At 47.6% G+C, this 16,387-nt stretch overlaps 1 protein-coding gene across 5 annotated transcripts in view; it reads left to right on the forward strand.

Moving 5' to 3' along the window:
• Positions 1–16,387, forward strand: part of dpp10 (dipeptidyl-peptidase 10 (non-functional)) — a 105,580-nt gene that overhangs the window by 66,056 nt on the left and 23,137 nt on the right. For all 5 annotated transcript variants that reach the window (XM_086219493.1, XM_086219491.1, XM_086219494.1 and 2 more), the window contains exons 4-5: positions 15,357–15,451; positions 15,543–15,617. In XM_086219493.1, coding sequence (XP_086075619.1) covers positions 15,357–15,451; positions 15,543–15,617 — 170 coding nt within the window. The remainder of the gene's footprint in view (positions 1–15,356; positions 15,452–15,542; positions 15,618–16,387) is intronic.

Below are 16,387 nucleotides of genomic sequence, written 5' to 3' on the forward strand. Positions count from 1 at the left end.
TGTTTTTAATTTCATCCAACAAAAATGATTTGGGGCTTAAAAAATTGTAGATGCATTTTGGTGAAAATAAACACCAGTTTTCATCCAAATGTTTCTTCAGGGACTGATTTTAGCTGAATGAATAAAATACAAGTGTGCAGCCTGGCTGGATTTCTTTTTCCATTCTCAATCACAAGACAAATCTTGAAGTAATACAAGTGTTGATAACCACCCAGGAGCAGCGATGGCACCTGAGTGACGAGTTCTACCATCTCTCTCTCCCCCCCCCCCCCCACCCACACACACTGTCCCGTTCCTCACCCCCAGAATCATTTTACTGAAGGGAATGAATATCAAGAGATGTTACTTGCTATTCATGAAATGCGTTTTCTATTACAACTCAGTCTGAAATGATTTAATCTACGGATCAAAGTCATGCAGTAGAAAACTCGTCAAAAACACGAGTGTCTCCTCTGTTGTTCATGTTTGTACGTTGAACATTTGGCCGATAAAAATGTCATCTTGAGAATATTTGATGAACACAAAGTTACTGTTGGAAAGAAAGTAGAGGGACTAAAATGTTGGTTTTGGTGGCCCGGTGGAGCAGTGGTCCTCCCTGTGGCCCCCCAGCAAGAAGGTTGTGGGTGGAGCAGTGGTCCTCCCTGTGGCCCCCAGCAAGAAGGTTGTGGGTGGAGCAGTGGTCCTCCCTGTGGCCCCCCAGCAAGAAGGTTGTGGGTGGAGCCCCGGCTGCAGCACGGGGTCTTTCTGGGTGAGTCTCCATGTTCTCCCTGTTCCTGCTGGGTTCTCTCTGGTACTCCAGCTTCCTCCACAGTCCAAAGACATCAAGAGGGACCAGGTTAATCCAGACTCTAAATTGACCGTAGGCGTGGCTGGGAGAGCCAATGGTTGTCTGTCTCTATGTGTTGGCCCTGCCATGGACTGGTGACCTGTCCAGGGGGAAGGCTGCTGGGATAGGCTCCACCCCCACCACCCTCAACAGGAGGAGAGGGGGAACATGGAGGGATGGATGGAGGGATGGATGGGTGGACGTGAGGGTGGAGTAGTACTGGCTGATATCGATATCACGCTAGAAATACAGTACAGGCAGAAGTACATCCAGTGTATCTTGTTCAAAGGTTTCTCTTATAAGTGTAGACTTACACTCGAGAGACAAGCAGGAGTCCTGGGACGAGCGCTGCCGGGATGCCTTTGTTCTCCTGAGTTTTATTTTGGAACAGCAGTGAAATCTTGGATAGAAAACATTGTGGCTGGATGTTTGATAGAAAGCCACCAGGTGTTTGCTGTCACGGGGACACGTATCAGCACTGATGTTCCAGTGTTTGTTGTGATATGTGTTGTTTCAAAGAATCTGAGCAGTTCACCTGAGCTCTCAGACGCCACTCAAGGACGGAACCGTCAGACCTGATAGAAACGAGCCTTGAGAAGGTTGAATCACGCTGAGCAGCTAACAGCTGCCGCCAGCTTTAACCTCCAGCAATCTCTCGCTAGTCCTCTCTCCTCTTACACGTTCTCTCACTGCGGGCTCGTTTTTCTTGTGGAAAGTCGTGTGGCGAGTCTACCTGGGAGTCAGAACCATGGTGAAGCGACAACTCAGGGACCTTCACGCAGGTCTGAAGGTAGAAACCGAAATCATAGAGCAACGAGACTCAAGGGTGATGTGTGACATCAGTCGTCCCTCGTTGATCACGGAACGTTTCTGGCGTTGAAAACAGTTGTCATTTAAATGTCACACCCCTGTATAGTCTTGGTTTATAAGCCCCGCCCACTGAGTTTACAACATTGAGAAGCACAGAAGCTCGGTCTGTTCTGACCCAATTGAAACCGTCCTACACTTGAACCAACCTGGCAGCCAGAATCAGGCCCCGCCCCCTGTGTTTCGACGGGACAGCTCGGTTGCTCCATGTTGGGACTTCTGTGGTCTGTTCACGTTTCTTTGATGCTTTCAGCTCCGCACGTCACAGAATCTGGGTCATGTGACTGCTGCCAAGTCAGTGGTGGATTCACGGTTGTTTCAAGGCCACGTGACTCAGAGTTTTGCTCATTTTCATACGTTTCCCTATCATGGTGCCACCGCAACATCTCAGCCCTTCACACGCCAGCAACATGTGATGTCGCGTGTCCTGATCATTTCTCTGGAACGAGTCACGACCCTCTCTGGTCCAAATACAGACACTTGTGTTTTCCAGCAGCGGCTTCTGTGTTTGAGGGACGTGGCTGGGGACAGCTCATCCTCATGTTTGCCTCCAGGGACAGGAGGACGTCCTCCAGGGATGCTCTCTGCATGTCTCCTTGATGCGTCCGCTCATCTGAGTCGCAGTGACAAAAGTCTTCAGCTGAACCTAATTAATCCTCCGCTGTGATTTCGTCCGGCTCAGTTCACTCATCTGACAGGAAGAACCCGCCTCTGCAGTCCTTGGACCGCTCATGGGAACCCCACACGTCTGGTTATAAAACCTACATGCACACTGACATTATTCAGGAAATGACAACATTCTGACTTTCATGCGGGGGGAGTCCAGCGTCTCAGGGGGGTTCTTTGGGCAGGTCTTCAATGACTGGTTCAGGCTTTTAACACGAGATTGGACCATGCATAAACGTCTCTGCGCACGTGACAAACAAAATTCATGTAAAAGTGTGCCAGTGTACGTTTGACTGAAACTGATGGACAGCAGCCTGCTCACACTGGTGGTTCAAGTGTGTTGGCCCTCACGAGGACTGAAGTCAATGAAATGTGACTGCAGTCAATCAGTGTCAACCAGGGATTCAACTGAGCTTCCTCGCATCTCATATCCTGCAAATCTTCTCTCTTTTCCCAAATTTTCTGGCTTTTTTTTCCCCAAAACACTTTTCCAGGCCTTGAAATGACTATTTTCAGATTCCATGACTCTTCCAGGTTTTTGACAAATCTCCAAATATGCATCTTGAGCCGGGGTGATTCTTCGCAGCATGTCCGAGCTAAATGCTAGCATGTAGCCTGCTAACAAACTCATCTAACCCTGAAAATACAATCAATTAAACGTGTCCTGATGAAGTAAGAACCATTAGAATAAAACTTCCTAATTCATATTTCTTTTCTTTCATGAGTGAGCATTTGGAGAAATTACATTGTAACACTGAAACCCTACAGGAGGGAAACAAGGGTGGACTTTGGTTCCCCCCTGAGGCTCCGGTGTGTCCGGGTTCTCTGCCAGACACCAGCAGCGTGTGGATGTGCTGACCGAGTGTTTGGAGTTATTGTTCAGTTGAAAAATAGTCAGCCTACAAACCGTAGGTCAAACCTCAGTCTTTTATCACGGGAGGTGATGCTGACATTTTGGATCCCATGGACAGTTTGTATCATAGCAACCAAATGCTACACCTCCTGTCAGACGCACTTCCTGTGATGGGCCACAGTCTCTCTGATGAGCAACGCTCGTCTGAGACTGTGTTTGTGTCATCAGGATGATTGGAGGAGTGATCCCGCTCCAGGTAAACAGCTCAGGTGGACGACTGTCACCATCACATGACATCAATGTCTCCACGCTTCTGTACGACCGGGACATTTCACCCCATTAAGTCCTCGGTAGCACTGAGGCTTGTCTCTGAGATGGAGACAGAGTGAAAGGACGACCACTGATGATGAATTAAAGATGGCAGGTTTAAATTTAGACTCTTTGGGACAAAGGCAGCTGGATCATTCTTCAACGCCTCACATCCTCTGACATCATCACCCGACTAATTACTGGAGCTGTTCTCACGTGGTTCTCTCCTTCCTGAGACGGTTTCTCATCCCTGAGCTGACAGTGAGTTCTGATCCAGTCTAATTTATTCATAATTAATGTTTGCATGAACCAACGCATCCAGCGAATGAAGCCATGGAACTTTGGTTTCATCATCCACGCTGACATGCCTCCTCCAAGCTCGTTGTCCCCAACAATGGATACGTTTGATTGGTGGGATTTTAAAATAACGGCTTATTTCTACGTAGGTGTTTACATGAGTTGATTCTGGAATATTTCAGGATACTTTTACCTGCCTATAGAATAAAGTCCTGCTAATGCCTGAGGCCACGCCCACATTACATCACTACATTCTACATCATCGGAGTTTCCCTCTGGAATCGGACCTGAAACCATTTCCATCATGTTGTAGCATTTTGAGTGTTTTCAGACGTCTGACTGCTGTTCGCGCCGCCAGCATGCTAAAACTCTTCTTCTGTGGTTTGGAGTGAGCGTTTTACTTGTATCTGTCACAATAATACTGATGTTCACGTAAAGTCCTTGTGTCTGCAGCCGCCACCGTCACCATCCACCCGCCACAATCACTCACAAGTACTTTATTTGTGTTCATCAAATAAATCGTTCAGCTCAGCTCACTTCATCTTCCAGCAGCTGGAATGTGGAGGCTGCAGCTCTCAAGCCCAAAATGTCCCATCCAGCATGTCTCAGAAACCTTACACACCACTCAGCTGCTGCTAAAAGGCCGTGATTGCAACAGAGGACGCCACTTAGTCAGAGAGAAGCGTCGCAGGACTCCTGTCACCTGACGAAAGAGGCTTTCACCTTCCCATATGCACAATAAGTACCCGAACGACCCAGAACGCGTCCAGCCGCCTGAGTCAGATGTGTGAGTCACAGGAGAGGACGGCACCTCCTCCCTGTTGTCTGTGGAGAGGAGATCTATACTCTCCAGTTAGCTTGTTGTTAGCGCCTAAGCTAACATCCCTCTGCGCTGTATATTCACTTCACTTACTTGCTCCTGCATTCATCCCTCCTGAAGAGGCCGAACATCTATACGTCGCAGCCTCGTTGCTACGACTGGGCGCTGCAGCTTTAAATGCGGGCAGAACTTCTTTTCCTTCTCAATTCTTTTTTATTCTTTTGACCCTGATTCCAACATGATTCATCCACCTCAGAATATTCTCAGCGTCCACCAGTCACGGGCCCTGGAAGCAAACCGACTAGTTAGCATGTTAGCTGCCGTAGGAATTCACCACCAGTTCAGATATCAGTGCAGTGGCTAAAGATGAGATGTAGCCACTGCTAGCATCAGCACACCTCACTGCTAGTGATCGTGACTATGTTTTTGACAAGCTTACTGTGAATTGTCTCCTGTCCTTTTGTCAAAAAACTGTGGTTCCGAAGCGGGGTGCTGTTCCCACAGGCGCCTGGTTCATATTTTGCGTTCTCCTTCAGAGGGAGAGGGAACAGGAGAACACAAATCTCTCAATTGTCTTTCATTGATTTTATATTTGTAGACCTCAGGCTCCAGGGCTGGAGGCCGGCCTGTTTGTGTGCTGCTGGCGACTCCGGGTTTATAAGTTCTCCGGGCCGCTGAGATCAGCTGAGCAGAGACGCTTGGCCGGAACACTGACCCGTAACTCCTCACGTGTCCACATGACCAGTGGTGTTTTTAATGAGTGTAATTAAGGGTTTAGACACGCCTCTCAGTGACGCGGCTCTGACGCGCCTCGTATCAGGCGCCGCTGAGCTGCTGTGAGGAGGAACGAATGAGATCCGACTCAATCGCAGGTCCATGCTTGGAGACGTGTTCTGATTTAACCTGAAATGTCCTGGTTGGTTTTCATCATATCTCATCAGTGATACTTTCCCTTGCAATACCCTCTCAATACACATCAGTACTCTGGGCCTGAGCCCCAGGGGGTGAAGACCCTGATGTCTGTTCAGTTTCTTTCTTTCTTTCTTTACTATTCTGCCACTTCAGGCCTCATTTGACACCCTAAACACAGTCAGAAACTCACCAAATTTGGCACACACATTAGGTCTGGTAAACATTTGAGGGTTACTTTTTACATTTTACCAAAGTGCCAAAATGTGCTCCAGAGCACCACCTAGGTATCTGAAAAGGGGCGCCATAGCCTGTAGGAATGTGGTAGAGACATGGAACTAAACCTCAGTTATTCATCACATCACGACCCACCAATCACACGCGACACCTCTGACCTAAATCCTGCAGGGAGTCCACAATATGCACATGAAAGTACGACTTTGTGCCAATTTTGAACCCCAAACAAACGCTGTCTCCTCCAAGGGCGTTCATGGCATCGCCTTCAAACTTTGATACGAGAGTCATGACACTGACACAACTTTGTAATAAGTCAAACAGTTTGGATTCTGTAAGCCCCCAGAGTTGCTGTGCCACATTTCACCTTACAGTGTAAAACAATGGGGAGGAAATCTCTGGACTTTTGTGTCAAACTGAGGCTTCAGACATCTGAACTAGAAGTCTCGCCACTTTCCAACCTGCATCACTGGATTTGGGACACATTTTCCTGCTAAAATGTGAATTCTAATGTAAGATTTGGCCAAAGCCATGGGATTTATGAGGCTATTTCCCAAGAAGAGTACTCTGAAATACTCATCAAACTGACAGGGCAAGGAGGGAAGGGGGGGTGAAGTCAGAACTGTCAGCCCAGGTCTGAAAACCTCCCCTGCCTAGGACAGAACTATAAAGACTTTATAACTATCGCTATTACCAAGAGTGAAGTATCATGTAGTATTTTACTGCTATTATCTGTGACAGCAACCCGTCTCAGTCTGGTCTGACCAGAACCTCCATTCAGTCCTGGGGAACCTTCCCTTGTCCCTGGGGTTTGGAAGCACAGGAGTCACATTTGCTTCATTTTGATTATGATTAGTTTGAGTTAATCTAATTAACTCTGCATGTGCATCGTGTTCATGAATTCAGGCCGACAGGGAAACTGCTGAGTTTTCTCTTTAAGAACTCTGCTACTTATAGAGTTTCTATTTGGATTTAAATTCATTGAGTTTATGTGTGTTTACACATCAAAGCCACAATTTGTATGTTTCATACAACTTGATAAATAATCTGAAGAGTGATACGTTGCTCAACTCCAGAAATTTCACAGTCTGCATGACTCCACTGACAGAAGAGAGCAACCAGCTCAGCAAAGTATGAGCCAAAGTTCACACCTCATGCTCTCCTCAGCTGACAGCGCTGTTGGTTTTCAACGTGTCTGACAGGAAATATCCTCCATGAACCAAACCCTGTCAGTTAAAGTCATCTGTTAATCTGTGATAAGCTCAGACCAACGTCACAAGTCATTAGCTCGCTCTAATCAGAGCTGCAGGACGCTGGAGAGCAAGGGAGGCCGATGTGTCAGGAGATCCCTGTGCCTTCCTTCAGTTGTGGTACCAGGCACTTGTAGAAATGTTGGCTGTTCTGATCTAAATTTGTAGAATAGTCAGAGAAACTGCTGTGCGGTTGATTGTGCTGCTTCCATGGAGCTGCAGGACTTGCATGACAGTGAAAATGAGGCCACAGCGAGAGAAAGTGTGAAGGCGGCGTTCCCAGAGTCCGTCCGGCATGGGTTGAGTAGCTTTTATAATTCTCTCTCCAGTGTGATCGTTTAGCAGAGAGGCTATGCTGTGGGGCGCGCGGTGATGAGGTGACCGAGCCATGAAAGACCTTGAGAGAGTTGAAAATGTTCCTGTCGGAGCCTCACAGGAAGTGCAGGTTACAAGTGTAACTGCTGAGTGTACAGAACGCCGCAGCCTCTGAGCGCTGGCTGGGAAGGTGGAAGAGCACCTTTGAAGAGGAAGTCTGCTGCACCCCTGAGGTAGAACAGAGAGGAGGACGGGAACAGGTGGAGTCATCTCCAGAGAATGTTTGTTCACTTACTTTCGCTGACAGAATAGTTTAAGGTAGTGAGGAGGAGGATGGGCTTGTAGAGCTGAAGGTCAAAGCTCAAGGGCTTCTACGTGGGTCTCACTCAGATGGTTTCCGTGCACCGTCGCTGCTGCGGTCACAGCTCCACTGCTGTCAGGGAAGTCGCGGATCGACCCGTAGAGCATGCTCAGTGCAGCCAGGTAGTGTCGCCACGGACAGAGGCCAGAGGTTTGCGTGGTGGAGACGAGCTCCGTGAGAGTTGCAGGACCTCTGGAGCTAGAGGAGAGTTGACTTCCTTGAAAACAGGATGCACTGGGGATGTAACTTCCTCAGACATGATCCGTCAGGGCGTGTTGTCCAGCCCTGACACACGTGGGCATGTAAAGAATGGCTGCTACACGGGGTCCGTGGCGTGACGGTGTAAGAGTCAGAAAGTCGGCGGGCTGGAGGAGCTCAGTGCTCCTCAGCGGAGAGGAAAGACTTGATAGCAGCTACGTGCAGTGTTGCAGCCATGAATTCTCCCATGAAAGTGAAGCATGTCATCATGAAGGAGCTGCGGCGCTGGAGGAAGCGGAGTGGCCTTATTAATCATGACGGACACTTCAGCGCAGCCGGCGCCATGTTTGTTCTCCTACATGATGACATTTAACTTGCATGCTGCAGGTTAGACTGATGCTGCAGCACCTGTCAATCACAGTGACTCACAACAGCCTCAACACATCTGACATGCTTTCCAGTTTTGGTCATGTGGGCGGACACTGTGGCTTTGGGAGGGATCTGAACCTCAGCTCCATCGATGTCCATGTTAATTCTGATCATCCTGTCAGACGCAGGAAAATGGGGTTCAGCCCAGTTGTTTGAAATGTTTGATGTGACGACTGCCAGAGCATAAAAGCGTGTGGATGTCATGCCGGCTTCTGGTCATTTGGAGTTTTTATTCATTTCTGCCATTGGTGCCTTATTCATGCTGCCGATGAGGCAAATATACATGCTGTTCCCATTACTGCCACTAGGGCGAGAGAAAGAATACCTGTGTTCACCTACAATCATGTGGGTGCGTTTATACGGTTGTCAAGAGTGTAGCGTGTGCGTGTGTCATAGCTTGATTTAGAAAAGTGCTCTTTGGTCCAGCAGAACTCTACGAGTGTATTTGACTCTTAACTAAAGAATACTCGTTGTGTGTTATGTAACAATCACTGACAAATCTCTACCTGTGACGATGGACACATTGGAAGGGTCCTCCTGGAGTGTAGAACCTCGTTCATTTATTAATTTAAAAACTGTTGTTGGTGAGCAACATTCGTCCCCCGAGGGAAGGAAACAATTTTTGTAGCATGAAACGTGTGGGGTTGTGTTTGAGTGTGTGGGACCCAGGGGGACGTTGGTGTATTGATCATGTAGTTCTGTGGTGGAGGACGGGTGGGGCCGGGCTGAGGAGGCCCGCGCTCTGGTGTTGTCAATCACAGTCGCCCTGACAGATTATTAGACGTGATTTGTGCTGAGCAGCTTTAGGAGCTCCGGACGAGACGCGAGGCTCAGCTTTGGACGAGTATTTACAGATGAATCATTCAGGAGGAAGACTGCAGCGGCCTGCTTTTATATAACTTCTGCTTTTATATAACTTCTGCTTTTATATAACTTCTGCCCATCATGTTATGATAAAACTCAAGCAGAGAGGAGGGGAGGGAGATTCCAGTTTTAAACTCTGAAACTTCCCCTCCAAGATGATAAACACATTCTTCTTCAGTCTTCAACTCCAGAACCACAGTGAATCCAAATTATCTGAACACCATTGATGGAGTAAAACCACAACTACAAGGAGGTTATCGCCAACATGGTGGAGGGGTGGAGCCCGGGCCAAGGAGGAAAATATTCAATTTTAGGTCAGATAAGTCAAAGCGCCACCTGGTGGCAACGGGAAATGTCCTCCTAGTGGACCGGGACCTCTCCGATGTGGAGTCTTCGTTTACATCTGGGCTGCTAGCAGAGGCTAGCAGAATGCTACCATGAGCCTGTCAGCAGCTGCAGAACCAAACACCAGCGTTCTATCTTTAACCAGGCCCTTTGAGTTTGACCAGCTGTGACATTTGGTGGAACCTTGGGGACCAGCAGAGAGCATTCAGGCATGATGCAACTTTGGCTAAATAATTCAGAGTGCATCATGCATATTACATGGTGCCGGGTCCCCCCTCGGTCCTCCAACTTTCATTTCGGTTAGAATTTGCTGCTCACTATTTTTTTGTCTCCCTCTCGTGCTGCAGGATGCCACGTCTGCAGAAAATGATGATTGTACATTGAATTAACCATGATTACATTTGTGCCTGCTCGCCATCTCCAGATATTTTGTGCACCGTGGATGATTCTGCACTTCACACAAATGTTCTCAGCAAGGTGACGTTTGGGCCGGTCGATGTGAGGCGTCTCCGTTGATCAAGAGACACTTAAGTACTAAAATGTCCTCACACAGACAGTTTGTCTGGCAATCCTACAAATCAGCAGCCAGTCCAACTTTGTGCATCAACATTTACTTCATAATGCCAAATCAAAGCAGAACGAAATGTTCTTTCACTCAAACATGAGCATGTGGCGCTCCACTGATGTCATGGTGAAACCATAGCGTGCTGCTCCACAGGACTGAACCTTTGGGTCAGGTTTGACATGAAGCTAATGACGCTAACAGCCAAATAGCCACATTTGTTTTGTGGACTCACCGTCCCTCCCAGGTTGCTAAACCGCCTCACGCTAGCACTGCTAACGCCCCTCGCTAGTCCTCGTTAATGGCAGCTTTTTCAGAAGGTGGAAACTACAAACATGGCAGCACAGATGGTCGAGTGTTGCAAGATATTCAGCAAAGAGTGGGTTCCATCTGACACAGTCGAGCATCTTAAATGAGTAAGTAACTATTAAATGTTCATAGGCGATCCAGGCGGCTTTGGAAGAGACGATCGTGACACGTCCATTCAGCTGCTGAGTAACGATCTGAACACCAATCAGAACAGCCCTCACTGACGTGGAGGTCAACAAATGCGTGGATACACGAGCACTGTTGGACCTCTGAGGGAGAGCCTAAACTATCAAACAAAGGTGCAGTAAAGTATTGGGACCTGAGAGAAGCAGCAGAATGGAAGCCATATTAGCCGCTTCTATAGTTGGCGGCGCGTGTTTTTATTCTTCTCGCCGCCTCCAGTCCGTGGGCAGAATTCATCTTTTATTTCCTGACAGCTGTGGCAGTAATGTTGGCAGTAGACTCCAGAGCTGGACACTTAAAACCAGAGTAATTTGGGTGTTTTCAAAGGAAAATTACAGTGTGTCACAGCTCACTAAGTACCAACACTGTAAGAGCGATGTTACCCCGGTTCCTTCAAAGTGATATTATTTCTGTTGCACCTTGGACAGGCAGGCAGCTGAGAGTTCTTCAAGCAGACAGACGTTGAAATGGTGTCCATCTTTGCATTTGTTTATGTATTAAACAGCTTCATATCAACAGAGAAATATTCATGACACAGAGAATTTAGAGGACTGCTAATGAGTGCTTTTCAGGACATCCTCCTAAAACTTGGTTATCCAAAGGAGGTGCAGTGCGAACCCAGGAATCAGCCTCTGTTTCTCTGTCGGTGCGGAGGAATCCCTGCTGGACAACGGCTTCCCACCTGGAGAACCGCGTGACAGGTTTTAAATGGCGATTCTGAACTCCCTCAGTATCAAGCCTTCAAGTGATTCTTCATCTGCAAAGTGAATTCCACCTTTCGCTTTGAGCTCATGGAGACTGACGGCTAACAACAGCGAAACAGGCCAAAAGCGTCCATTGACAAACCCTTCGGGTTGTCGCCAGGTGTCATCCACATCTTCGTAATCCAGCTGTTTGCTCAGTAACCCATTCACACTTTGATTGGAGAACAAAGTAGAACTGTTCTGGTTCCGTGCGAGCATGAACAGGCATTTAGCTTCAAGGAAGAAACACGCGGCTGCTGTTTTCAGACCTCTGCAGTCACCTGAAAGTCATGCAGGAGGGAAAAAAACTCTCGTGAGTCCAACGTTCAACTGTAAGTGTCTAGAAAGGCAGATTACATTTTTTGGGCAATGTGTCACTCAAACATACGGAAACAGCAGCTGGCGACATGAAGGGTGACCACTTTTTAATCCATCCAATGATCAGTGGAGTCAAGCCTTTATAAAGAGAAAGAAAGGGAAAAAGGCAGAGACATTTTATTATTCATGGGGTTACAGACAGAGAACATGACTAATGCATCAGAGTCTTAGCTTGTTCTTTTCTAGCTACAGATGCTCCATTATTGAAGGGGACACGTGCAGAGACCTGCGCTGATGTTTTAAACATCACGGGAACCAGGTCGCTTTTATCAGCTGTTCATGTTCACTCGTCTCCCAGGCACCAGATCAGCTGCAGCACCTCTGGACCTCACAGGAATGGAAGTTATTTCAGGCACCTAATTAGACGCACAAACACGCACACAGAGGCGTAGCAGTTCCACCAGTGGTCAGTTTCAGCTACACGGACATGTGTCTTTGCCTCGGTCTCCTGTCGGGCACATTATCTTTCATCACGTGAGCTGTGAGACTTCTCCACAGCAACAGCTGATTGGAGGATTCAGTCAGGTTCCAGGTTCATCCTAGCACAGAAACAGAACTAGTCAAAGGTACCAGTGACCTCCTACTGGTACCAGATGAGGGACTGGTCTCTGTGCTGGTCTGATTAGATCTCAGTGCAGCTTTGATACCATTGACCACCATATCCTTCTACAGAGACTGGAACCTGTCACTGGTATTAAAGGAACCACACTGAACTGGTTCAGGTCATATTTACTAGGTCATTTCAGTTGGTACTAGTTAATGATGGTTCCTCTGAGACCACTACAGTCAGTTCAGGTGTTCCACAAGGGTCTGTGCTTGGACCAGTCCTCTTCACCCTGTACCTGCTTCCTCTAGGTCACATGATCAGGAAACACTCCATTAATGTTCACTGCTATGCAGACGACACTCAGCTGAACTCATCAATGATCCACATGGAACAAACCAGCTGACTGAACTGGAGGCCTGTCTGAAGGACAGGAAACATGGAGGACCATCATTTCCTTTATTAACTCTGATAAACTGAAGTTCTTGTGCTGGGCCCAAACACCTGAGGACCACCTGATCTGATGAGACAGGTACCCTGGATGGCACCACCCTGGCCCTCAGCACCACCATAAGGAACCTAGCAGTTCTCTTTGACCAGGATCCTTTAAGTCCCACATTCAGCAAACCTCCAGGACGCCTTCTTCCATCTACGTAACATCGCTAAGATCAGACACATCCTGGCTCAAGAAGACGCAGAAAAACTAGTCCCTGCTTTTGTCACTTCCAGGCTGGATTACTGCACCTCCCTCCTACCAGGCTGGACTAATAAGTCCCGAAAGACTCTCCAGCTGGTCCAGAACACTGCTGCCCATGATGACTAGAACTGGTAGCAGAGACCAGGTCTCTCCTGGACTGCTTCTCTGCATGGCTCCCTGTCAGATTCAGAACAGAATTTAAAATTCTTCTTCTACCATCAAAGTCCTCAACAGTCAGGCTCCTTCATCCCTGACAGAGCTCCTAGTCCCCTATGATCCAGCTAGAACCCTTCACTCCCAGGATGCAGGGTTCCTGCTGGTTCCTAGAGTTCTACCTGTAGAATGGAGCCAGAGCCTTCAGCTCTCAGGCTCCCCTCCTGTGGAACGGTCTCCCAGTTTCAGTCCAGGACCCAGACCCCCTCTCTAAGTTTAAGAGCAGACTTCAGACCTTCCTTGGTGATCAAGCTGACAGTTAGGGGGGGGCTCAGGTTACCTCAGAGGCTGCAGACCTGCAGAGCCTCAGGCTGACACTGGTACTAGAACTACTACCACTACTAGCACTGGAGCTGGTGGATGTCGTCATGGCAGCCAGTTTCCTGTACTGTTGCTTGTGTGGCAGTTGCAGCTGTCATCAACAGCAGCGACGTCCATTCACACTGCAGAGACGGAATTCTCAGAGCCGCCCAAACACAAACAGCTGCTCAGGGTCAGATGTGCCAACTTGTAAAGCTCTTTATCCCTGTATGACTCCCAGGAGCACTGGACATGACCCCCCACCCCCGCCCTCCCTGTCTGAGCAGTGGCCTCGTCTGCTGACAAATACACCACAGGGATCAGAGGAAAGGTCTCAGTCAAATGTCATGTGAGCGCCATGATGTGTTGGAGTTCCTGGTGCTCGATGAATACATGATGTCCTCACTTCCCTCTTGAATATTTCAGGAGAAGCGTGATTCACATCTTTGTGTAAAATTTCTCAAAGTGAATAAATTCATGTCTCATGCATGCAGCCTTGTTAACCCGGACGGAGCCTTGCTGGACTCCCTCACCCAGAAGCTCACTAATTGATGTCTGGACCTGAACTACAGAAACACAAACACAGGAGGGTGACGACTGCAGACACACATCTCAAGTGTGCATTGCTGCTCGCTTCATCCGACTTCAATGGCCGCTCAAGCTCTTCCCTTCAGGAGCGTTGCTCACTTCTGACTGACACAGGTGTCACTTCCTCTCCAGGACTGTTGAATGAGCGTCAGTGCTGTCACGTGCATGTCTGTCTACATGTGTGTTGGCATTCATCAGAATCAGAAAAGGCTTCATTGCTCAGTTCCATTTTACACATAGGAGGAATTTGTTGTGGTGCTGTTGGTGCATGCAATCCAATAAATATTCAGAAGTACTATATAAATATATATGGAAATATACATGTGTACATATATACACACACATATAATATATATACACACATATATATGTGTATACACATACATATACACACACATATATGTGTGTGTGTATATTATATATATGTGTGTGTGTGTATATATATATATATATATATATATATATATATATATATATATATATATATATATACAGTATATATATAAAGCAACACGCTAACTTCTAGGGAAAGTTTTTGATTGTCCATTGTTCCCTGAGTCAGACTAGAAGACAGAGCCCCTCCTCTAGGAGACCCAGGCTAGTTAGCTTAGCGCGGGAATGCTCGTGGGTGGGTAGTGTTAGCATCAGCTAGCTCAGGTTTAGGACGTTGGCGTGTCCAGCAGTAACCCTCATCATCCTCTCCTCTCCCACCCACTACCAGCTATTGTGCTAAGCTAATTAGCCTGGGCCTCAGCTCCTTAGAGGAAAGGCCCTGTCCTCTTGTCCGTCTGTGGGGACAATCAGAGACGTTCCATGAGGTGAGTGTGTTGCTTTAAAACGAGGTCGGGTGCATCATTGGCGTGTCTGGAGCTGTTCAGAGAGCTGTAACGTCGGCCAGGTGTATTTCCTGAAGGTGCAGACTCATGCTGGTGGCTCATGTGTGACTTCCTGTATTCAAGCTACGGTTCTGACATTAAACACTAAACACGTCCACGTCTAATCACTTCAACTCCGAACAAAAGATGTTTTCCTGGCACGGTAAAATCAACACAGAACTGTGTTACCTTCACAATGGAAAGTGTAGGCTCCCTCTTTGTGTTTGTTAAATCAGTTTTGATTCCCACATTTAATCACTGAACAAAGAAGCTGAGGACGGTTTTGTTCCTGACGTCTTTGCAAAGCCAAATCGCGTTTGAAGGCTGCTTCAGCTGCTCTGACTCTTTGTTGTTGAGGACAGCTTTCAACCCTCGTTTCCCTCCTAAACACGCTCTCTCTTTCTTCTGTTTCCCTGCTCAGACTCTGAAGTTATCTACAGGAACAGTGACGGCCATGTCATCAAGTTCAACATCGTCACCAATGAAACGGAGATTGTCCTGACGAATACCACGTTTGTAAGTAGGCGTGCTACATGTTGTTGAGGTGGAAGCTTTGATCCCAATCCAAAAAAACGTCATAATGATTGTTTCTCTTTTTCCTTTCTAGATAAATTTCAATGTGGCCAAGTATTTGGTCTCCCCTGACCTGAAGTACGTGCTCTTTGCCTATGATGTTAAACAGGTACGTCCTGGATCACATGCAGCTGTTTTAGCAGAACCTTCTGATTCAAATGTCTGGTTGTAAAATGGATGGCTCATGAGAGGATTTCCCAAGTTGGTGCGTTTCTTTAAGACCCAGCAAGCTCTGCATTGTCGAGGAGGAGGGAGGACTTGAGGCGTCAGGATGAGATGTCAGAAACGCTCCAGCTGACTCTCCGTCTCTCCCAGCTCTCACTCTTGTCATTATTCCAACAGGCCTGCGTTGTCACAGTCAGGGAACGCCTGTGCTTCATAAATCTCAGTGAGAGTTTGGGTCAGAGGTGATATAAATTCCAGCGTGACCCCTGAGCGGCTGGCAGGTCACACCACCCACTCATCGAGCAGCAGGGTGGGCTGCAGCCATAATTACAAGGTTTCCATCTGAACAGAGTTGATGCTAAAGGAGATATGCTAATCAGAGCCTCTCCGCTCTGGAAGGGATCAACTGTGAGGGTTAGTGACAGGGCTGTTAATCAGGTCTGATTTGCATATTTTGCGTGAGGGTTGGACTCATAATTTGGAAGAATATGGCGAACAGCCACAAGCTCAACGCTGTGTTGAAGAGCAGTTGTAGCATTTGGATGTTTTTGGTTTCATCTTTGAGTGTTTTTCTAAATGGTAAATGGACCACATTTAAATCACCTTGTTGTGGTCCATCGAGCTCTCAAGGCACTTCACAACGCGTCCACACAGTTTACCTGCTGCAGCAGCTGAGCCACAGTCACCCTGCAGCTCTGGTACTGGAGCCAAGGG

The sequence above is a fragment of the Aulostomus chinensis genome, chromosome 12, assembly GCF_037954235.1.
Source record: "Aulostomus chinensis isolate RoL2024-O1b breed Wild chromosome 12, RoL_Achi_v1.0, whole genome shotgun sequence".
Lineage (NCBI taxonomy): Eukaryota > Metazoa > Chordata > Actinopteri > Syngnathiformes > Aulostomidae > Aulostomus > Aulostomus chinensis.